The 24,999-nt window shown below is 39.1% G+C and overlaps 1 protein-coding gene across 1 annotated transcript in view; it reads right to left on the bottom strand.

The window, feature by feature from the left end:
• Nucleotides 1-24,999, bottom strand: part of LOC124776158 (dynein axonemal heavy chain 3) — a 1,197,897-nt gene that overhangs the window by 4,399 nt on the left and 1,168,499 nt on the right. The window contains exon 66 of the mRNA XM_047250998.1: nucleotides 5,980-6,093. Within this exon, the coding sequence (XP_047106954.1) occupies nucleotides 5,980-6,093 (114 nt within the window). The remainder of the gene's footprint in view (nucleotides 1-5,979; nucleotides 6,094-24,999) is intronic.

The raw sequence follows: 24,999 nt of genomic DNA, 5'->3' as shown, positions 1-24,999 counted from the left end.
TTTCCAACATAGTGCGAGAAGCATTCTCTGTAGGGCAAAAAAATTTAAAAACAAAAAATAATCACAACATTATCTTCTTTACAAAGATATTTCCCCCAAGGTCCCGATACACAGGTGACTTGCTGATTCCTTAAAAATATTACTTACTTGGCATTCACCACCAAGGGAGTTCTATTTGACACATCAAGGGAGTTCTATTTGACATTCCCCTTTCAAGATCACTCCCAAGCAGGATGACTTTTTAAACCTTGGACCCTTGGACCAGTATTAGCTTCATCTTGTACTTTCTTCCTTACCTTGCCAGATAGTTCTTGAACTAAATGGGTATCTATACTAAATCTAGAAGACTGCCAGATTTGACCACAGTCTGGCCATCTAGTCCACTGTCTACTCCTAACCTTATTACTGCTAACTCCCCCCCCCCCCCCCCCCCCCCCTACCAAGAACTATGGTCCTAGCCAATGTGTGGCAGCTTGCGTACCTCAATCATACGGGTAGCCTTATCCTAGGTGTTACCGCAGTGGAGGGATATCTATGGAGAGGCCATACAAACAAGATATTCCTGAACAGGAGCACCAACTTTTTCGGCATTTGCAGTGACAACAGTCTGGATGACTGACTGATCTGGCTTTGTAACATTAACTGGAACTGTTACCATCCAAAAGCAAGGGGAAACTACAAATGTTATTTCTTTTTCCTGAGAGTTCGTGTGGCATAATGGTAATGACTTCGTCTTGGGTAAAATATTCTGGAGGTAAAATAGTCCGCCATTGAGATCAGTGGGTAGGGACTACTCAGGAAGATGTGATCATAAGGAAAAAACAAAACTGGCTTTCTAAAAGATGGAGCATTAAGTGTTAAAATTCCAAACATGGCAGCTGCTGACAGGCATTACTATTATAGTACCATCAAATTAATCCTACAGGAAAATTAAAGGGACCTTTGGAGAAAAGAAAGCCTTTTGTGTGAATATCAAAAGCTCAGATGGAAACCCAGTTCTAAGCAAAGAAGGGAAAGCAGAAAGGTGGAAGGAGTATACAAGGGCGATGTACTTGAGGACAATATTATAGAAATGGAAGAGGATGTAGATGAAGATGAAATAGGAGATACAATACTGCGTGAAGAGTTTGACAGAGCACTGAAAGACCTGAGTCGAAACAAGGCCCTGGGAGTAGACAACATTCCATTGGAACTACTGACGGCCTTGGGAGAGCCAGTCCTGACAAAACTCTACCATCTGGTGAGCAAGATGTATGAGACAGGCGAAATACCCTCAGACTTCAAGAAGAATATAATAATTCCAATCCCAAAGAAAGCAGGTGTTGACAGATGTGAAAATTACCGAACTATCAGTTTAATAAGTCACAGCTGCAAAATACTAACACGAATTCTTTACAGATGAATGGAAAAACTGGTAGAAGCCGACCTCGGCAAAGATCAGTTTGGATTCTGCAGAAATGTTGGAACACGTGAAGCAATACTGACCCTATGACTTATCTCAGAAAATAGATTAAGGAAAGGTAAACCTACATTTCTAGCATTTGTGGACTTAGAGAAAGCTTTTGACAATGTTGATTGGAATACTCTCTTTCAAAATCTAAAGGTGGCAGGGGTAAAATACAGGGAGCGAAAGGCTATTTACAATTTGTACAGAAAACAGATGGCAGTTATAAGAGTCGAGGGGCATGAAAGGGAAGCAGCGGTTGGGAAGGTAGTGAGGCAGTGTTGAAGCCTCTCCCCGATGCTGTTCAATCTGTATATTGAGCAAGCAGTAAAGGAAACAAAAGAAAAATTCGGAGTAGGTATTAAGGTCCATGGAGAAGAAATAAAAACTTTGAGGTTAGCCGATGACATTGTAATTCTGTCAGAGTCAGCAAAGGACTTGGAAGAGCAGTTGAACAGAATGGACAGTGTCTTGAAAGGAGGATATAAGATGAACATCAACAAAAGCAAAACGAGGATAATGAAATGTAGTCGAATTAAGTCGGGTGACACTGAGGGAATTAGATTAGGAAATGAGACACTTAAAGTAGTAAAGGAGTTTTGCTATTTGGGGAGCAAAATAACTGATGATGGTTGAAGTAGAGAGGATATAAAATGTAGACTGGCAATGGCAAGGAAAGTGTTTCTGAAGAAGAGAAATTTATTAACATTGAGTATAGATTCAAGTGTCAGGAAGTCGTTTCTGAAAGTATTTGTATGGAGTGTAGCCATGTATGGAAGTGAAACGTGGACAGTAAATAGTTTGGACAAGAAGAGAATAGAAGCTTTTGAAATGTGGTGCTACAGAAGAATGCTGAAGATTAGATGGATAGATCACATAACTAATGAGGAGGTATTGAATAGGATTGGGGAGAAGAGAAGTTTGTGGCACAACTTGACAAGAAGAAGGGACCGGTTGGTAGGACATGTTCTGAGGCATCAAGGGATCACAAATTTAGCATTGGAGGGCAGCGTGGAGGGTAAAAATCGTAGAGGGAGACCAAGAGATGAATACACTAAGCAGATTCAGAAGGATGTAGGTTGCAGTAAGTACTGGGAGATGAAGAAGCTTGCACAGGATAGAGTAGCAGGGAGAGCTGCATCAAACCAGTCTCAGGACTGAAGACAACAACAATATCAAATTAATAGTCATGGTTGCAAAATATTGACAGAAATTAATTACACAACAATGGAGAAACTGGTAAAAGTTGCCCTTGGGGAACTTCAGTTTGGGTTTCTGGAGAAGTGTAGGAACCTATGAGGCAGTACTGAATCTGTGACTAATCCTAGAAAATAGGTTGATAGCATTCGTGGATTTAGAAAAAGCTTTTGACAATGCTGACTGGACTACACTGTTCGAAATTTTGAAGGTAGAAAGGACAAAATAAAGAGAGATAGTTTATTGCTGCATAACTATCGTATTCTGCACCAATTTGCACTTGCTTACCAAATTCAAGTCTTAGCCTTCCTCTATAGTTCTTACCCTCCCACACATACTTTGGTTATCATTTTGATTGGTTATCATTTTGACAACTCCTTGATGCCTCAAGATGTGTCCTACCAACTTGTGCAGAAACCACATTGCAGTTATACAATTCAAAGGAGGTGAAAGAGAATCCAGACTTGAAAAGGGAGTGAGACATGGTTGTAGCCTTTCCCTGATGTCATAAAATCTGCACATTGAGCAAGCTGTGAATGAAATCGAAGGGAAATTTGGGTAGAGAATTATTTCTGAAAACAAAGAATATGTTCGTATCTAATACCAATTTAAGTGTTAAGGACTCTTTTCTGAAAGTATTTGTCTGGAATGTTGCTTTCAAAAGAAAAAGAAAAAAACATTGCCTATAAAAAGTTCTGACAGGAAGAGAAAACAAGCATTTGAAATATGGTGCTACAGAGAGTAGACGCGTAGATCGAATAACTAATGTGGTGCTACTGAATCAAATTGTGGGAAAAAGAAACTTATGGTTCAATCTGACTACAAGAAGGAACAGTTGACAGGATACATCTTTAAGCGTCAAGGAATCGTCAAAATGGTAACCAAAGTATGTGTGTGGGGTAAGAACTGTAGAGGAATAGAATAGGCAAGTTCAGATGGATGTAGGATATGGTAGTTACGTATCTATAAAGAAATTTGCACAGAATAACCTAGTGTGGAGAGTTGCATCACATCAGCTTTCAGACTGAAAACCACAAAAACAACTGTTGCCAATTGCAACTCTCAACTTTTTGAAATCTGTGAAGACAGTCTCACAATGTCAACCATTTCTCACTAGTTTGAGACAGTAGTCACACATGATCACTGTGACAATATTTATTTAATATGGACAGATGGCTAACAGTATTTATTTTATGAAAGACTCATGTATATACGGTATATGAACATTGCTTATTTAAATAAGTATCTGTTGCATAAATAATTTTGGTATCATGTGCTAATGTACACAAATTAGTAACTACATCACAAACTGAGAGTAGTTTTAATCATACTTGCTACACTAGTATGAAGTAATACACATTTCGAATGCAATAGCCAGTTTTTTTTTCAAATTTGCTGAGTAAAACAATTAATACTTTTTTATAATCTTAGCTGAAAAGTTCCTCTCCACTTTGTGCACTGTTGGCACTGTGAGTTGATCTGCATCCACTGGTGTGTAAAAGATGATTGAGATTTTCTGGTGATATGACCACTGGCCAGGCAGTCAATTATATGCCATTAATTTGTGCTACACATATTGTTTTTATAGTTTCCAAACCGTTTTATTCATATTTTGAGGTTGTTACAATGGACCAAGAAGAACCATTATCACTCCACACAAAACAAAGCACAAAGTCTCTTGCTGCCACCTCCAAAGATCTCTGTCAAAAGAGAATCTCCTCTTATTTTTATTAAACTCATTGGTACGGTGGCCACTTTGAAATCTCTCTAAAAACTGGGGTAAGTCACTGACCTCTCAGGGTCCATATAAATAGTAATTTGATGAAATATACATGTATAATATTTAACAGATACAATATTTCACATTACTTATGATTATACTTCTCAGTTTGGAATTAGGATAACAAGACTCAACATATACTTTTAATTTAAAGTGGAGGAGAACCTGCTAGCTGTTACATTTCATAGCCAATGGAAAGTTTATAAGTCTTATTTAAAAATATGAGCTATTACTATTACTACAAAACTTAGTTCTGTTGTCCTTGATAACAATGTCTATTATTACCACCACTGACACTTAATAACTGCAACCACCTGCATGCTAACAATTTCTCAGCTGAAAACTAAAGTTTAATTTCTAAGTAGCTATTACTTCTACAGCATATTTTTAACATTAAAATAATCAAATTTAACGCCATTTCAAAATGTTGATGAATTTTCTTCAAATAATTATATTTACTGATTGCTTCATACTTTCTGAGACTTGCATAAGATAAATATTTATAATAATTCATTCAAACAGGCACCCAAAATTCAAAACCATAATGACATTACTGTAGTAGGTATCATATAAAGTCTTATTTAATACCAGCTTTGTACCTGCTCTAAGACATTTCACAGTTTTTTCTTTTTCTTTTTTAGAAGAGAGAGATAAAGAGAGAGAGAGAGAGAAAGAGAGAGAGAGAGAGAGAGAGAGAGAGAGAGAGAGAGATGTGAAAAACCAGGTAAAGGAAGAAGCAGGAGCCCTAGCTTTATGGTTTCTATTTGTCTGCTTCATCCACTGCCATGCCAGTAGAATTAGTTAAACAAACTATATTTTGAAATTTCCTGACAGATTTAAACCATGGAGCACAGCATTTCTATGAAGTTTGGAAGATAAGAGAAAAGGTACAAGTGAAAGTGAAGCTATATGCGTGGGCCACAAGTTGTGCTTGAATGGATCAGCAGACAGAGCACTTTCCTATGGAAAGCACAGTTGGTTCAAGTCCTGGTCTGGCACTTAGGTTTAATTTGCCAGGAAATTTCAAATCAGTGCACACTCTGCAACTGAGTGAATATTAATTCTATAAAAGGTAGTTTAAACTTTGTTCATCCTTCTTCATGGCCAGAAAAAAGGGAGAGGGAGTTTGGGGTAGGGGAGGGTGACACACACAAGGCCAAAAGAGAAATATCTACCGCAACTGTGTCATGAGAGCAGCAGTCTAGATCTCACCAAAAGGAATCACAAAGCAAAAGATGGAAAAAAAGCTGCTAATTCCTTTCAGAAATAAAATGTTCTGCACAGGACACTTATGTCTTGATTCATGTAGTAACTTAATGCACTTTTATCATGGAAATGTATGGGAATGTAAATAGTACCATTATTTGGTGTGATATTTATGAACTGCTCTTTCACTAAGTTGTTGCTTTCCAAGTATCACAAGGTACTGCTCTAATAGTTACAACCAAACAATTTCATTAATGTGGATGTGACATGTTTCAAGTATAACATGATTCACTAGTTTCAAAGCAAAGAAAAATTCTTAGAAATGTTATAAAATATTATTTAATTGTGTTACCTTAACTCCTGGCTTCAACCAGATTATTGGAACTACATCAAACAGCAATTTTGGATATGATTCGTTGAGCACACGAAGTTCCCTATCCCATCTTGCACCTTCAAGGAAGAGCCCCTGAAACAATAATATTTGGTTATCTGTTGTCGCTGTCTGTGTCTTTTCCTCTACTGATTCATGTACAAGTTGTATTCACAACTATTGGGGGAACCGCACTCGGTGAAAAATTGAACGATGCTGCATTTCATTTTTATTTATGAGTGACCAGGCAACAATGATAAAATGAACATTTAGCAGTGGCACTTTCATAGATGTTTCTCTTATTATCTTTAATTACTCAGGTTAATCTGAGAAGTGTTCCAAACTTCAGCTGTGTGCAGTAGACACCTTGCTTTGAGTCACATAAAGTCTGTTTTCTTTGCAAAACACACATTTCCATGACACCAGCCAGCAGTCACCAGCAAGGAACACTTAAAAACTCTCTGGTAGAAGAATTAGGTCAAACTTGAGAGTGTGTCAACCAACTGCACTGCAGCAGACCATGCAGTACAAGGGATGTCCTCATTGCTGACCCAATCCTAGGAGACTGACAGTCAAAACAACAGGCCAAGGATGAAGCAGAAGAACACAAGACAAAATTAAAAATCTCAATGGGCATGCCAATATTTTTGAACTTTTTCCAACAATAACTTGTGCAATATCAAGGGCACAGTGCCAGTCGGCATACCTAGTTCCATGGTAGTTAATGACTCAACATAATTATTCCAGAACCACAAGTATAGATCATGGGCACATGGCCATTTGAGGCCAAGAATTTAAGGAACTTTCACCACATGATTATTGGGAAATTATAGCTCAAAACTGCCTTTCATTGGCAATATTGTCAACATCTATAATACTGGCAAGAAAAGATTTAAAATAGAACTGAGATCAGCCATCGCTAACAATATCTCAGTAAAAGCAAGCTTACAGTCAGGAAAAGCATCTAGATGTGTGTATCCCTGCACACATGTTTCATAGTCCATGTGCCTGTTTCATAGTCCGTGAGCACTCTAAAATGTTGATGAAAGTATAAATCTCAACAAAATTAAATCTGTTGTAGAATCCAATGCAGGGAGCGGGGGGGGGGGATTGTAGAAGACAACCAAAATCATATTATGGAACTTTATGCATGCTTGCTGATATTCGATTTTCATGATTTACCAACATGTGTCATTGTTCATTGGATGCGATGTTGGATTTCACCAATTCTGTATGAGAATGATGTAGCTCCCTTCACTTCTAACATACTGGGTGGCTATAATTAAACTGACAGTATTCCCAGTGCAGCAGTGTGAGCTGCATGCACTGCCGGACATTGAAGGTGTGTTCACCAATTGGTGCACTCACGGAGTATGGTGGGAAAAAAAGTTCCACTTTCGGACACCAGGTAAAAAGTTGTAAGCAGTCAGAATGTGAATGTTTCCTGTTTTGATGACACTGTGCAATTTGTAACTTTGCAATGTGTGTTGATTTCTTTTGTGAAGTGACTGTTGGTGTAAGGGTTAAGGATGTTGAAATTTTCTGATAAAACACAATGGCTGTTGAGAAGAAAGACTGTGCACCCTGGTAAATTTGCTTTATCAAAATGGCAGCAACAGCAGTGCTGCATTTTGGGGATATTGTTGGCAGAAAAAGCTACAAAGGGGTCCCATGTCAATAAAAGTGCTAAAAACAATACCAAAAAATTTGAAGAAACGGATGAATTAGGTGGTGCAGCAGGAAGACGGAGGCAGTCCATTCACATGGCAGTTGTTGATGAAATTACAGTAGCTATAGCTGACCATGCAGCCAGTGCTCCAGCTATGTCATGGGAATTGTTTCCCCCTGGTTGAAAGTTCAAAAGATTTTGCGTCAAATTTTACACTGGTATCCCTACGAGATTCAGAATGTGTACCGAAAGACACATCAACATAAGCTCCAATGTTGTGACTTTGCCCTTAGTTTCTTGGCACACACGGAAATGGATGACATGTGGGCAGAGAATATGCCTTGGATGGACAAGGCATATTTTGCTCTACACAGTGCTGTGAATGCACAGAACAGTCACTTATGGGGTTCTGCTCTGCCACATGTTGTACAGGCACATCCACTGCACTCAGCTTATATGAACATGTGGTGTGGTTTCACAAGCTCCTTCATTTTGAGTCCATTTTTCTTCGAGGAGATGACACCTGAGAGTCTGTTAGGTGTAAGTTATATCTGCATATTATAAGGACCTCCTTGTGCAATATATGATTCCAACTTTGCAAGAACGTAACTGCATCCACAACACTATTTTCACACAAGAGCAGGCAACACCACATGTTGCATGCCAGGTGAAAGATTTGCTTTGGGAAACCTTTGCTAATGAGCACATCATCTACAGGAAATTTCATGATGTTTGGCCCAACATCCAAATTCTTCAACCTATATCCATGTGACGTTTGGTTGTGGGGATACCAGAAAGATCATGTTGATCGTGGGTGTAACTCAACTCTTCCTGATCTAAAGGACAGCATCCACTGACAGATCAATCTGATTACACTAGATACACTGTGAGCAAGTGTTGACATCATCTTAAGAACAAATTATACAAATTTTGAGAATTTGCCAACAGAAATTATAGAAGTGTCCAGTCCCACAACTGGTACTTTTGGGACCAAAATATCAAGGTTATTTTGGGGTTTTGGTAGGAACTGTCAGTGAACAAATGGTGCTTTTTTAAGCCACCTTAAGTCCAACATACACCTCACCCAATGCAAAAGAACCAGCTCATTTTCTCAATTTTGTCTGGGGAAAGTGTGCAATGTTTAAATTTTTACTCTATTCTGTGGGACAGCTACAGTATACCCGTTTTTCTGACAAGTATACAAATGGTCACTAGGCTATCCAAAACACACCTTTTCTCTGTGATTAATAGAAAGAAAGATATGACCAGCTGAAAAATTGCATTTTCAAATGTGGCTTTTTGCACAGACCAAGAGACATTCAGTATCAAGTGGGAGAATGATAAAGAAATTTAATGTGATTCACAAAATCTTATTACCAGAATTATCCAGCATGTTCATATTTGTACACTAAGGGAAGACACAAATGGATAAATTAATTAAAGTGTACAGGATTGGAATGCAGTGCATGTTTATAATTAATACACAGTACTCTGGTTTAGAAAAAGAAATGATATCAGTTTATTTTCTACAGGGATTACATGACAAGGCATGCCAGGGACTGCGGTAAGATAACTCCAGCAGCCCCAGACCCATCTAAAAGGAAAAGGGAAAATTAAAAGGTAGAGCCATTTAGCATCTGCTCCAGAAGGTAGTTCAGAACAGAAGAGAGCAATGTTTTCTGGTCATGGCTCTGACAACCCTCAGTTCCACAAGCCAGGTAATCCTGCGACACGATTTCATTGGGCAGGTGGCTTTGCTGACAATGGCTTGTTGTATTTTGGTGTGAACCGGCTGACTGTTATCACGTCAGCTGAGAGGCAACAGATGAAAAAAGTGGCCTCTGTGTAAACTTTAAATAATAAAAATAACTCGTGTGCACGACCGGGGAGACACCTCGTACAAATACACCTACTCTGACCATCAGTACCTAGTGGTTACAGACAGGAACCTGAGCCACTACACAAGTGGCAGATTGTTGGCCCGAAACTCGACGTTAGTACGGAGCCCGTACAGACCAGTATTATTGCGATGACAAACTGAGAGGCCTGGGAGAAAAGCCATGGGGGCTTCATGTCTGGCTGGGCGGAGTCACTTGTGAATTCTACTACCCTGCAGTCAGCAGCTGATGCAGAGCAGACAGCCTTAGATCACCTGCCCATGCCGTTGCCTCTTTCTTGTGATTTGTGTCCATCTGGCTCTTTTTGTTTAATTCTGCTGATGAAAAGAATGGCCGTGTCTGCCTGGCTCTCTCTTACTCTGCATTTGGCCTGGAAATATTACTGTTCCCTCTGAACATCTTTTACGTTTCACCATCCATCCCTATTGCCATGAGCCTGGTATTCAGTACAGCCTGATATTTCCTGAAGAATCCACCTGTAAAACATGTCACTGCAATAATTACAGAATTTTATTATTGTATTTATGACTCAAAATACAACGTCAGAGGTACCTCATTCAGCCATGATGCCTTTCCACTGCTGAGTGGCCTAGTTGATTCTCTAGTGCACGAATATTGACATTTCAGTATTTGTGTAATGCTCGAAAGGAGGTGCCACATTATTATTTTCCACAGAGAAACGATTTGGGAAGAAAACTATTTCAGTCTTCTCCATGCTTTCTTCCATTTTGGTGCCTGTGTGGCCACTGAACAACGGAACTGATGATTTCAATCAACTTACTAACATTACATACCATAATTTCTTAGAATTTTTCATAAGATCAGCTGGTAAAATATTAGTTTTGAATTCTCTTAACACTTCTAGAATTGTGCTCCTTACATCGATTTTGGCTTTGTTCTGATTTTATTTTCAAACTACACTTTTAATTCACTTACATCTGTGCTGAGGATTTTTTCAATTTTGCAAAATCTTTCTGACTTGGCTATTGAACCACAGTGGGTCTTTTACATTCCTCTCAGCCTCGCTCAGCACATAATTTGGAACTATGCTACAAATCTTTTTGATTGTAGAACAACACTGGAAATACCCAGCTGGAATAACACATAAAATTAAGGAAAGGCAACCCCTCACCTATAGTTCAGTGACGTATGGTGCATAGAATCGAGCCACAGAAAACAGCATTTGCACTAACTGTCAAACTCTTGCTCTTTCTCTAATAGAAGTACACATATCCACACACCTGCAGCCACTGTGGGAGTGTACGTTTGGATGTATGTATGGTTGTGTGTGTGAATTTGTGCTTCTACTAGAGAAAGAGCAAGATCTCAAAAGCTAGTGTAAATACTGATTTCTGTTGCGTGTTTCTGCAGAAATGATTAGCACTTCGGCCTGTGGGTTCAAGGTCAACATTTATTTCGTAGCACGACACCACCTACCGGTAAAATGTGCCTGCAGCTCTTGTTGTCTCTATAAAGCAAAGGTAATGGATCAGTGTGACTTGAGCAGACGTGCGGGATGCCTCGCAGACGTATGCTCAACTGTACCATCACAGGGTTGCCATAAGTCTCCTCAAGTGAAATTTCCAGACGAGGTCTAGCATTTTCCCTAACAAATTTTCAGAGCTCAGGGGTAAGTAAAGACATAAGTTGACAAAAAATGTAAGAACTTCTGTATTTCTAAACGTGTTATTAACCCTGTAGTTTTGAATGAACAGCAAGTTGTCTCCTTTACAGGATTTATGATCTGGAGGATAAGTATACAGCTATGTTGTGAAAATGAAAGCCATTTTTAGATGAAGAATTTCTGTTTTTATTAATGAGTTAACTCCAACTTTGAATTAAAAGCAATCCCATAATTGCTGACACTAAATCAGAAAAAAACTGGGACAAAAAGATTTTATTCACGAACTTTTCTGCTTTAACCATTAGCTTACTCTTTTAGTTGCTTTGCAAGGTTCATGAAACATCGACTTTGCCGTTGATGGGGAGGCCTGTGTGCCTCAACGATACAGAGAGCCGTACTGTAGGTGCAACCACAACCGAGGGATATCTGTTGAGAGGCCAGACAAACGTGTGGTTCCTGAAGAGGGGCAGCAGCCTTTTCAATAGTTGCAGGGGAAACAGTCTGGATGATTGACTGATCTGGCCTTGTAACACTAACCAAAACAGCCTTGCTGTTGTGGTACTGCGAATGGCTGAAAGCAAGGGAAACTACAGCCATAATTTTTCCTGAAGGCATGCAGCTTTACAGTATGATTAAATGATAATTGCGTCCTCTTGGGTAAAATATTCCGGAGGTAAAATAGTCCCCCATTCAGATCTCCGGGTGGGGACTACTCAAGAGGATGTCGTTATCAGGAGAAAGAAAACTGGCATTCTACGGACCGGAGCGTGGAATGTCAGATCCCTTAATCGAGTAGGTAGATTAGAAAATTTAAAAAGGGAAATGGATAGGTTAAAGTTAGATATAGTGGGAAGTAGTGAAGTTCGGTGGCAGGAGGAACAAGACTTTTGGACAGGTGAATACATGGTTATAAATACAAAATCAAATAGGGGTAATGCAGATGTAGGTTTAATAATGAATAAAAAAATAGGAGTGCGGGTAAACTACTACAAACAGCATAGTGAACACATTATTGTGGCCAAGATAGACACAAAGCCCATGCCTACTACAGTAGTACAAGTTTATATGTCAACTAGCTCTGCAGATGATGAAGAAATTGATGAAATGTATGATGAGGTAAGAGAAATTATTCAGGTAGTGAAGGGAGACGAAAATTTAATAGTAAAGGACGACTGGAATTCAACAGTACGAAAAGGAAGAGAAGAAAACATAGTAGGAGAATATGGATTGGGGATAAGAAACGAAAGAGGAAGGCACCTCACAGAATTTTGCACAGAGAATAACTTAATCATAGCTAACACTTGGTTCAAGAATCATGAAAGAAGGTTGTATACATGGAAGAACCCTGGAGATACTACAAGGTTTCAGATAGATTATTTAATAGTAAGACAGAGATTTAGGAACCAGATTTTAAATTGTATGACATTTCCAGGGGCAGATGTGGACTCTGACCACAATCTATTGGTTATGGACTGTAGATTAAAACTGAAGAAACTGCAAAAAAGTGGGAATTTAAGGAGATGGGACCTGGATAAACCGACAGAACCAGAGGTTGTAGAGAGTTTCAGGGAGAGAGTAAGGGAACAATTGACAGGAATGGGGGAAAGAAATACAGTTGAAGAAGAATGGGTAGCTTTGAGGGATGAAATAGTGAAGGCAGCAGAGGATCAAGTAGGTAAAAAGTCGAGGCTAGTAGAAATCCTTGGGTAACAGAAGAGATACTGAATTTAATCGATGGAAGCAGAAAAAGCAAAAATGCAGTAAATCAAGCAGTCAAGCAGGCAAAAAGGAATACAAACGTCTCAAAAATGAGATCAACAGGAAGTGCAAAATGGCTAAGCACAGATGGCTAGAGGACAGATGTAAGGATGTAGAGGCACATATCACTAGGGGTAAGATAGATACTGCCTACAGGAAAATTAAAGAGACCTTTGGAGAAAAGAGAACCACTTGTATGAATATCAAGAGCCCAGATGGAAACCCAGTTTTAAGCAAAGAAGGGAAAGCAGAAAGGTGGAAGGAGTATATAGAGGGTCTATACAGGGACGATGTTCTTGAGGACAATATTATGGAAATGGAAGAGGATGTAGATGAAGATGAAATGGGAGATATGACACTGAGTGAAGACTTTGACAGAGCACTGGAAGACCTAAGTCGAAACAAGGCCCCGGGAATAGACAACATTCCATTAGAACTACTGACAGCCTGGGAGGGCCAGTACCAACAAAACTCTACCATCTGGTGAGCAAGATGTATGAGACAGGCGAAATTCCCTCAGACTTCTAGAAGAATATAATAATTCCAATCCCAAAGAAAGCAGGTGTTGACAGATGTGAAAATTACCGAACTATCAGTTTAATAAGCCACAGCTGCAAAATACTAATGCGAATGCTTTACAGACGAATGGAAAAACTGGTAGAAGCTGACCTCGGGGAAGATCAGTTCGGATTCCGCATAAATATTGGCACTCGTGAGGCAATACTGACTTTACGACTTATCTTAGAAGAAAGATTAAGGAAAGGCAAACCTACATTTCTAGCTTTTGTAGACTTAGAGAAAGATTTTGACAATGTTGACTGGAATACTCTCTGTCAAATTCTGAAGGTGGCAGGGGTAAAATACAGGGAGCGAAAGGCTATTTACAATTTGTACAGAAAACAGATGGCAGTTATAAGAGTCGAGGGGCATGAAAGGGAAGCAGTGGTTGGGAAGGGAGTGAGACAGGGTTGTAGCCTATCCCCGATGCTATTCAATCTGTATATTGAGCAAGCAGTAAAGGAAACAAAAGAAAAATTTGGAGTAGGCATTAAAATCCATGGAGAAGAAATAAAAACTTTGAGGTTCACCGATGAGATTGTAATTCTGTCACAGACAGCAAAGGACTTGGAAGAGTAGTTGAACGGAATGGGCAGTGTCTTGAAAGGAGGGTATAAGATGAACATCAACAAAAGCAAAACGAGGATATTGGAATGTAGTCGAATTAAGTTGGGTGATGATGAGGGAATTAGATTAGGAAATGAGACACTTAAAGTAGTAAAGGAGTTTTGCTATTTGGGGGGCAAAATAACTGACGGTGGTCAAAGTAGAGAATATATAAAATGTAGACTGGCAACGGCAAGGAAAGCGTTTCTGAATAAGAGAAATTTGTTAACATCGAGTATTGATTTAAGTGTCAGGAAGTCATTTCTGAAAGTGTTTGTATTGAGTGTAGCCATGTATGGAAATGAAACATGGACGATAAATAGCTAAGACAAGAAGAGAATAGAAGCTTTCGAAATGTGGTGATACAGAAGAATGCTGAAGATTAGATGGGTAGATAACATAACTAATGAGGAGTCTGTGGCACAACTTGACTAGAAGAAGCGATCGGTTGGTAGGACATTTTCTGAGGCATCAAGGGATCACCAATTTAGTACTGGAGGGCAGCGTGGAGGGTAAAAATTGTAGAGGGAGACCAAGAGATGAATACATTAAGCAGATTCAGAAGGATGTAGGCTGCAGTAGGTACTGGGAGATGAAGCAGCTTGCACAGGATAGAGTAGCATGGAGAGCTGCATCAAACCAGTCTCAGGACTGAAGAACACAACAACAACAACATTCAATTTGTAAAATACTCAAATGGTGAACATGACATTGTAAAGCACCCAGGTATAAATGTTACAATCGTTCCTCTTCAAATGCAGAACAAATACTGACACCGAAAATTTTACTTGGCATATTTATTTTTCATCTAATAGCGATTACAGTGACATATTATGAAATCATAATTAAAAGAAAAAAACTTTTATGGCATATCCCAATATTTAATTACAATTTATCACTCCAAAATCATATTTATTATGTTGAATACTTTGATTTTAAGGTGTGTTTATTAAGACCATGTGATAGCTTCCATCAATGCTTTTTTAAGGTAAACTGTATTTTCTGTGGAATCAAATCTTGTAAACATTTGTGATGACATAAAATTGTCATACAAATTGTTTGAATCACAGTGCAAGAACATGAACAGAAAACTGTTAATCAAACTAAAATCAATAACAAATTTGAAGTGTGTCAGTACTGCTTTTATACCTAAAGTGCTGACAGTCTTATGATTAAATGAAAACTAAAGAAAAGTTTCCTTTTCATTATGTGTTACAATGAGTGATAACTCAGTAATTTTCAGCAAATTATGTGACACTTCCAGTTCTTTCATGTAAAATTCAAACAAATAAGCAGTGAGAAAACACACTGCATGTATAAAGTGAGCAGTCAACGGATTCAGGCATTATATTCAGTCTTAAATGATACAGTGTGTATTTTTACACAGTGCAGACCGAATATTTACAAGCAGCCCCTATAATTACCATCTGGGACTGGAGGACTAAACAAATGGAACAGCTATATACAAGTGCTAAAGTAAGTAATATAACAAGACTCACAAATAAAAATAGTAACTATATATTTCTTTGTCCTTTGTATACAAGGGTTATGACACATTTTATTAGGTGGAGGCATAGGAATTTTAAAATTTGTACTTGCAGTTAAGTTTCAGTAGGTACAAATGTTTAGCAAACCAACATCACACACAATGTATCTGAAAAGTCACTAAGGAAGAAAATAAGAATCTTTAACAACAATTCAAATCATAACTATAGTATACATCCTTGTAATACACTGCTGGAAATGAGAATCCATGTGTGGATTAACAATACTGATTTACTACTGTCTTCATTTTAAGTTTTGTCTCAAACCATGGAATCCATTTTTGATATGATGAGCTGAAGACAAATATTGCTACAGAGAACACACCAAAAACTATTCTTCAGAATACATCTTTCTTTCCACAGGGGATTATCAGCTGTCATGAGCTCTTCTGACATATTAGAATTGTTGGTTTAGGACACAAACCTACACTTTTGCATAGAACTCTGACTGAATTCAGAAAGTTCAGATAGGTGCTGACAGACTGAAGCAGTGATGTGGGTAACAATGCATGCCTGAGAAGGCTATGAAGTAATAGGTTCACCCACAACTGATGAAGATGAAGTAATGCATGTTTGAAGATACATGGCTTGAAACAGTTTTTGGCATCAACTTGTGTCACATTTTGTAACTAATTTCTTTATGAATTTACTTTTCTTTGTGTGCAATCTACATCTGGAAATTCCTAAATCATCATGGATTGTTATGGGCTGTGTGTTACCACCAAGATTCTGGCACTAAATATTACAAGGGGATTCAGAAAAACTGGACAGAAACTAGAGTGTATAAAACATGTATTCATATCCCGACAAGCCTGGAAAACTGAACATCAAAGTATACACAGAGGTCTTGTCAGTCACCTTTTTCATTCGGTTTCATACTTTGGTTAACACCTTCATCCTACTATACAGGATGTTTGAATTTTCTGGGCAATATAATGCATCAGACCAGACAAACATAGAAGAAATATATCGTATGATATAACATTAATGTTTAGAAAATAAGAACAGCACTGGGGTACATTTAGTGACTTTCCTCTGCCAAATAGTAATACTCTGTATTTTGTCAAACAACAAATTCAAATCAATCAATGAAAACCAGTCAAAACTCCATTGTGAGGGAAGTAATCTCTACATCAATCTGACTCATTTTGACCAGTATTTGTGATTTTTTGGCCTCCAGTCCTTTAACTTGTTGGACAATGGCCTTCTTCCATCTAGTTCTCTCGGCTTCTTCATCTTCTTCACGTTGCTTCTGCTTTAAAGCCTCAATGCATCAATCTCCAGCACTGTGACAGTCCAGAATCATTCTCTTATTAACATTAATCTTGAAGACACAGCCAGCTGATTTCAGGTCATCATATACTTGATGTATGGCTATCAATGACTTGGTTTCTTAGTTGACTATTACACACTCTTTATTAATGGAAAAAAATCTTGCTCTACAAATGCCTGACCATGGCTCAGAGTGAGAACCTTTTGAAGAAAGATGTACAAATGCTGACAAGTGGTATCATCATCCAGTAAGTCTCTCCAAAAGTGACTGATTTTTGTCGCAGTCCTCCTGCAGTTTGCACAGAGATCAAATATATTCTCTTATCAAGAAGTTGGAAGAATTCTTTCTCACATTATCACAGTGCTTAGCATGTATCCACTTCTCTGAGGAGAATTTCTGGATGATATTCAAGATTATAGCCTTGCTAGTTCTTGGGTGGCTATTTATGACAGATGGATCACAAAGCTTATGCATGTACAAATGCTGTACTTCAAAGGTAACTTTAGAAGGAGACTTGAGCACATATTGACCAGAAAGTCTCTGCACTCAGTCCTGAAATTTAAAATATCTTTGGTACTACTTTTACTTTTCTGAGCTCAGACTGTACAGAATGAACTCAGTTTATGTCTGTTGCAGGAATAGGACCAACTTTATTATCAAGTTTCATATCACACACTGATTTCACAGCAGATAATACTTCAGCCTTAACAACTACAGGCATCACATCAGCTAGTAGACATGACAAAGCATTGTACAGGAAACGTGCCATGGGGGCCACACATTACAATTCCTCCAAAAAGGTCATGACCTGCCCCGAAACAAAGCTAAAAAAGGATATTTTAGCCAGCATCAGAGGATCTTTGGGGTACTTCAATATTGGTCACCAGCTGTATCTATTTTAATCTTGTGTACCTTTACTTTGTCTGCATAAGGCTTTAGAAAGGGAATAACTTTTACACCCTGGCCTGCTGCATCCTCACTTTCCAGCCAGTGCAAGGAGCAAAAGTTTTTAGGGAAGGGCAGATTTTCAGATTTATTAAATCTTTTTAGTCAGGTCTTCTTATGGGTACATTCTTCAACACATTACAAATCGATCTCATGAAAGGTACAATGCCCCAGTAATTCTTGAAGCTTGCATTCTTTGTTATGAATTATAAAAATTAATTGTCTGTATTTTCTGTTTGCATGAATCACTACAGGGAGCAAGTATTACAAAAAGACAAAAATTGAGGAGAAAAATTTTGAAAGGAACAAAAATCGGATGCAAGTCATGTAAAATTTTCCATAGTAAGCTGTTTTATTCGGCGCAGTAAAGGTAGGACAGCTACACAAGTTGCTTGCATGGTTATGCTTGGTAGCACCTCTTTTGATGTAGATATAAACTTTTCCTCATTATTTCCTTCCTTGAATTTTGTGGAAAAAAAAAATTTACAAGAAATTTTCTGTGTGATATGTATTGTCAGTAAAACGGATAATTGTGACCCCAGATAAATTCAGCATCGGCTTTTAACAACTCTTGGAGTGGCCTGGCTTTGATACAAAAGTCTTTGATAAAAAAACCATAATAACAACATAATCTGAGGAAGCTTCCCACATCTATAATACTGTTAGGAATAGGAAATTCCATTATAGATCTCAACTTTTCTGGGTATGGCCACACGCCTTCGTGTGACACAAGGTGTCCAAGTATTTTGGTGTCTTTTGCTCCAAAAGAGACACTTTCTTGGATAAAGTTTCAGTCTGCCTTGTTGGAGACACTTAAGAATGGCCCTCAGTCTTTTTATGTGTGTTCGTCGAATGTCTCTGAGGACACTATAATGTCATCTAAATAACAAAGATACATCGTCCAATTCAGGTGACTTAGAAGATTATCCATCATCCATTCAAAGGTTGCTGTGCATTACACAAACCAAATGGCATTACCTTAAACTCATACAGGCCCTCAGGAGTGATGAATGCAGTTTTCTCACGATCAGCCTCATCTCCTTCCATTTTCCAGCATCCTGAGTATGTGTCCATGGTTGAGAAAAACTTAGCCCCCTTCAGACAATCTAATGTATCATCAATTCGTGGAAGGGGGTAAACGTTCTTTTTACCTATTGCTGACACACGGTATGCTCTCTGGCTTATTGGTTGATGGTCTCCAGTGCTAATCCGGTGCTTCTCCGTCGATTTGTCTAATTTGCTCTTCACCTGTGGATTCTGAGAACTCTTGAAGAATGGCAAGTAGCTTCTTCTGTTGTTCCTTAGTGACATCTGGTGACAGTCAAGCTAGAAGATCTTGTGTCATAGTGGTAGGACCAATTTTGCCCACAAACTCGGTATGGGAGGTTTCTATGACGCTCACCTGTTCAGCAATTAATGGCTCAGAGTTTGCTACACACATGCATCTTGTTAGGATCTGTGGTTCTCGGTGACAGTTAACTATCCAAAATTCACAAAATCCATTCTTAAATGAGATGACAGAGGCTGGGACGACCAAGTTAGTCTTCAGTGGTATGCTTCTCTTACATTCCACTACAAGACCCATGGATTAATGCATGGCATGACACATGACAGTTATCTTTCTAGTGCTGACTGCAAGAATATCACTTCATTCAGCACACAGTCTCCACACACTCGAATGCGCATCTTCCTGTCCACGGTATCTCATCTCATCTAGCACAATCCTTGAGTAACCACAATCTATAATTGCTTAAGAAGCTTTCAATAAGTCCCATCTGAGAATGAGGTCATGACTACACTCTTGTAAGATGATGAATTCCAAGGACTGTGTATGGCCACTTATATCCACATGAATGACACGTCTTCCTGTAGGTTTTACATATATCCCATTCTTCCTTGTTATTAGCCACCTTCAGCAAAGATGTTTTGTTGTCAATGAATAAGGTTTTCTGCAAGTGGCGACAGTACTTCTACGAAATGACTGAATTTGATGCTCCAGAGTCCACAAGAGCTTGGGCTGGTCGGCCATCCATGAGGATATCGACGTAGTTTCCTATCATTTTTGTAGTGATGGATGGCGGAGGATTTCTCTCTCTGGCAGCCTCACCTCCAAGGAAGGTCGCACCTTCTAGTTTTCCAGGTTGCAGTGGCTAGGTGAGCAGCTGGAGCTTCTAAACGGTGATGGAGATCTGGATTGGTGTGTTGGGGAGCATCCTCTCCAGCAGCTAGCTTGCGGCGATGGTGACCTACGTCATCCTGCACCCACATACTCTTGTTCATCTTCATCGGCTAAGATCAGTCTGCTGTCTTCTGGCACGGGCGTCATCAAATATCCACCGCCTTTCTTGAGAATAGCGCACCACATGTCCCGGTCATCCACAGTAGGAACAGACTGGTTGGTTATCCAGGGTCCTCCAGACATCAGTCTTCCTTCGTGCCCAAACAGGTTCTTCATGCAGCATTGTAGGAACTTAACTTTGCCTTGGTCTCGACCTTTTTATTGTTTTAAAGGCAAATGAAGGACGAGAGATTGGGTTTAATGTCTGTTCCACTTCCTCCCTTATGACCTCTTGAAGCATCTCGGTTTTTTGCTCGCCGTACAATCCAAGTGCCTTCTGAACTTCCTCTCTCACTATCTGACAAAGAAGACTTGTAAAATTAGTTTCTTCCTCCATCACAGACATCGATACAAAACTATTTTATGAAATCACCTGTTGTCGAAACCTCCTTCAGGAGTAGGGCTTGATACATATCCTCAGCATCGTTCATGAGATGTGCAACCTTATCTCCCTCCTTCATTCTAGGATGCACTATTTTACACAGCTCCAATATATCTTGAATGTAGGGTGCTGCAGTTTCTCCTGGACGCTGTGCCCTGCACTTTAATTTATCTTCAGCCTTGCACTTCTGTTGTGTGTTGCTGAAATACTTGGGCCTGGAATACATCCCAGCTTGCGAATTTCTCGTTGTTCTCATAAAACTGCTTGGCAGTTCCCTCCAAGTAGAAAAATATGTTAGCCAAACACACGGTGTCATCCCATTTGTTAAATTTGGCTATACGCTCATATACCTTCAGCCACTTATTTGTATCTTGGCCATCATCACCAGAGAGCCTGGAAGGATGTCTCATTTGGTGTTCCTCTTCTTCTTCTTCTGTCTCTGATAGATTGCGATGTGTTGAATATGGCTCGAACTCGGGTTTCTTGCCACGTAAACGGCGGCTCTGTCGTGGCCTGATGTGAGCCACTGTGTTGTCGATAATGTGCGCTATCACAAGTTCCAATACCCAGCGCCTCCACCAGAATGATGTCACACAGAAGAAGATGTAATTAGATGAATGACGAAACTATTTCACTTAACGAAGGTTTATTCAGCACTTGCACATACAAGAGCACAGAGTGAACTGCCTCCGGCCAGAACACATATAATATATATACAGTTACAGAACATTCCACTACAATGATTCTTGACATTTGTAGATATTTCTAGAGTGTACTCAAACCAAATAAAGAAATTAAAATTTAACAGTTCAGGTGAGTTTTGAACTCATAAGCCTCCATGCAACAGTCTAGTATCATAACCACTACACCACAGTGCCTGTGCTACTCACTTTCTTCTGCGACAATAGTGGTGTCATCAGCAAAAAGAGTAAATTTGCTCTCAGGGTTTGAACAAAGTGGGAGATCATTGACAAAGATAAGAAACAGTAAAGGCCCCAAAATAGATCCTTGTGGCACTTCACACTTTAACGTGCCCTAGTCTGATGATAACAGGACAGCCATCGAAACCATTTGGTACCACCTTCAGCACCAGCTTCATATTGTGTAGATACGATTCAAGCGATCTACCAGTACTACCTTTCAAACCATAAAAATTGGCCTTCTTTAAGAGAATATTGTGGTCAACACAGTCAAAGGTGTTTGACAAGTCACATAAAATTCCAGTAGGTGACATTTTGTTATTTAGTGACTAGAGTATTACATTTGAGAGAGAGAAAATAGCCAGCTCTGTTGATCTATTCTTTTGGAAGCCAAATTGAGTTTTGTTGAGGATGCTGTGTATGGTGAGGTGCTCTACAATTCTTTTGCACATTACTTTCACTAACATTTTTGAAAATCAACTTAACAGAGATATTGGACAGTAGTTGGATAAATTAGTTTTTGGCCTCATTTAATGAACCCTTACAACCAACATGATCTGCTGCAGGGAAAACATTATTTCTTCCGATAGATGCTGCTCCATAATATAATATGCAATGTATTATAAACTAGATTATTACTAGATAAGATGGCGGTCCTGCGTATAGACATGCTAATCAACAGATCCGCAGAAAATTACGAGTTTTTAAATCCTGTGAGTGTAAAATGTAGTAAGGTGAGAAATGGTGTTAAATTATGTTCATTGTCACAAAAATGGATCCATTGACAATGTTTAAACACTTTAGAAGAAAGAAAGATGACTTGCGTCTGTGGAAATGTGCACTGTAGTTATTGTGATATATTATGTTTACAAAAGGAATATCAAGAAGACTGCATGACTGCTTCATTAAAATATGATCTTATGTTAGCCAAACTGTATGTACAGAAGCTTGAAAAAGTGATAGAAGTCAATTCAGAGTGTAGTGAAACGGTTGTAAATGGGAAAATGATAACTTCATATGGCCCAAAAAGTTCAATCGTGTCAACCGTAACGAGAACAACTTCAGGTTCCCAGTAGCAAATAATTTTTAACTTCTAATGTATGATGAGCCTAAAAGACGTGAAAACAGTGAAAGGAACGAAGTATTTTCACCAAATGCAGAGATTAAAAACCAGTCAAGTACGAAATCTTGTAATAACAAGTAAGGAAATACCAGTACTATAATTAGCAGGGAACATACATATCATGAGAATATGCCAACCTCAAGTAAGAAGAACAAAGAAGATATTTGCGTGCTCTCAGACGTGGAAAGGGCTTAGCTGGTATCGTGTAACATGCAAACTATATTTAAGGTTAGTGGAATAATGAAACCAGGCACTCCCTTGAATGAAATACTAAAAAACTGTGAACATTTTTTGGAGCCTGGAAGAATCTGTTTAATAATCGGGGGTGCTAATGACGTTTATAGGAATGAGGGTAAAGTCACCACAATAGCGCTAAGAAGCACACTACAGAAATTTACAAACATGAACTTCTATGTTGGAAGTATACCACAAAGACACGATCTGATGGAAAAATCTTGTGTCAACAAAGAAATCGCTGTTACTAATAGAAAATTTGAAAAAATATGCTGGAGCTTCCTGAATGCCACATATGTGAATGTACCAGCTTCAGAAAGAAGTCATTTTACCAGGCATGGGCTACACAGAAATAAACTTGGAAAAGCATTCATTAGTTGAGAAATACTTAATGCAGTGTTAGCAATTGAAGACAAGAATTGCACTACCATACCACAACCACCACCCATCACAGCAACTGAAATTCTCCAACTTAAAAATGAAACTGATTTACTGGCAACAGATCCAGCAGTAGAATCTTCAACTGCCACAAAAGTAGCTGAAGCAAATGAAGCCTACACAACAACTCCAACAGTATCAGAAGCAGCTACAGACTACACAGCACCATCATTAGCAAGAAATGTGCTTACGGACAACGAGTCATCAGATACAACAGGAATTCTAGCCTCAAAAGTTGCAGCACAGACTGCAGATGTAGTCTCATGGGCCCTACACTGATGGCTAGCACCAGCTATAGGGAAATTCCAATTTCATACTTCTACACCTGGTTTACATTCCTCACTTGGTATTTTTCTAATTTGGGTATAGATTTAGTGGGCAGAATGTAAGGTTATGGTAGTAAGGTTACTGCATCTTTGGATCTCTTTATGTCTGTCAGGAGGGCCTAATCTAAGATGTGGACAAAACCTGGCATGTGGCTATTGAGCATGCAGGGTGCAGTCATCTGCAAGTTGTGGCTCACATTGGCAAAAATGATGCCTGTTGCTTGGATTCTGAGGCCATCCTCAGTTCATACGAGTGGCTAGTGGAAGTGGTGACGGCTGGTGGCCTTGTGCACAGGGTGCAAGCAGAGCTCACAATTTTCAGCACAGTTCCCAGAGTTGAATGGGGTGCTTCTATTTTGAGTCAATTGAAGGGTCTCAACCAAAGGCTCCACCAACTCTGTGACAGTCTTGGCTGCAGGTTTCTGGTTCTGTATATTTGTGTGGAGAATAGTACGACCCCCTTGATAGGTCAGGGGTGCACTACTCAAAGGAAGCAGCTACTCCAGTACCTATCCAATGAACATGGAGGAGTTTTAGGCTAGGTGGTAGTCTGAGGTACTCTAACGAATGCTCACTGATCAGTGCATGTAGTGAAATCAGAATGTGTTCAGAGTAAAGACACTTCCACTGTCAAAAGTTTATCACTAAAGTGTCAAAGTATTCATAACAAGCTTCCCAACTTTATCATGTCCCGGAAATTTGTCACATTCAGATTATTCGCATGTCCAAGAGCTGGCTGAAACCCAAAGAAGAAAGCTCTGAGATATTTAGCGAGACACAAAACGTATATCGGAAAAACAGATTAGACACCAATGGAGGGGTGTGTGTTCATTACAGTGACAAAAATATTGTCTCTAGTGAGATCAACTTTGAGGGTGATTGTGAAGTTAGAGGGGTGAATATAACAGGTCTAGGTGAAATCAAGCTAATTGCTGGATGCTTTTATGGCCACCTCATTCCAATGTGACAGTTTTACAGACATGCAAAGAAAGTCTGTGCTCAGACGTGCAGAACTACCCAGACTGACCAATATTAGTTGATGGCAAATTTGATCTACCACGTTCAGACTGGGATGTCTATGGGTTCGTTGCAGGGGTATGGACAGATAGTCCTGTGAAGTATTTTTGAACAAATCTTCTGAAAACTGTCCTGAAAAGACAGTTAGACAACCCACACCAAATACAAATATATTGCAACTTGTAACAACAAACAGGCCTGACCTTATAAGTGGTGTCAGCACAGAAACGGGGACTAGTGACGATGATAGCATCACAGTGATGATGGTTATTAAAGTTAATAAAGAAGAGCAGATAAGTAGTAGTTAGCATCCCACTCAGACAATGAAAGGACATCATTTAGTTCCAGT

Source organism: Schistocerca piceifrons, chromosome 2, assembly GCF_021461385.2.
Source record: "Schistocerca piceifrons isolate TAMUIC-IGC-003096 chromosome 2, iqSchPice1.1, whole genome shotgun sequence".
Taxonomy (NCBI): Eukaryota; Metazoa; Arthropoda; class Insecta; order Orthoptera; family Acrididae; genus Schistocerca; species Schistocerca piceifrons.
Note: the sequence above shows the minus strand (reverse complement) of the source record. Positions and strands in the feature narration are given on the sequence as shown.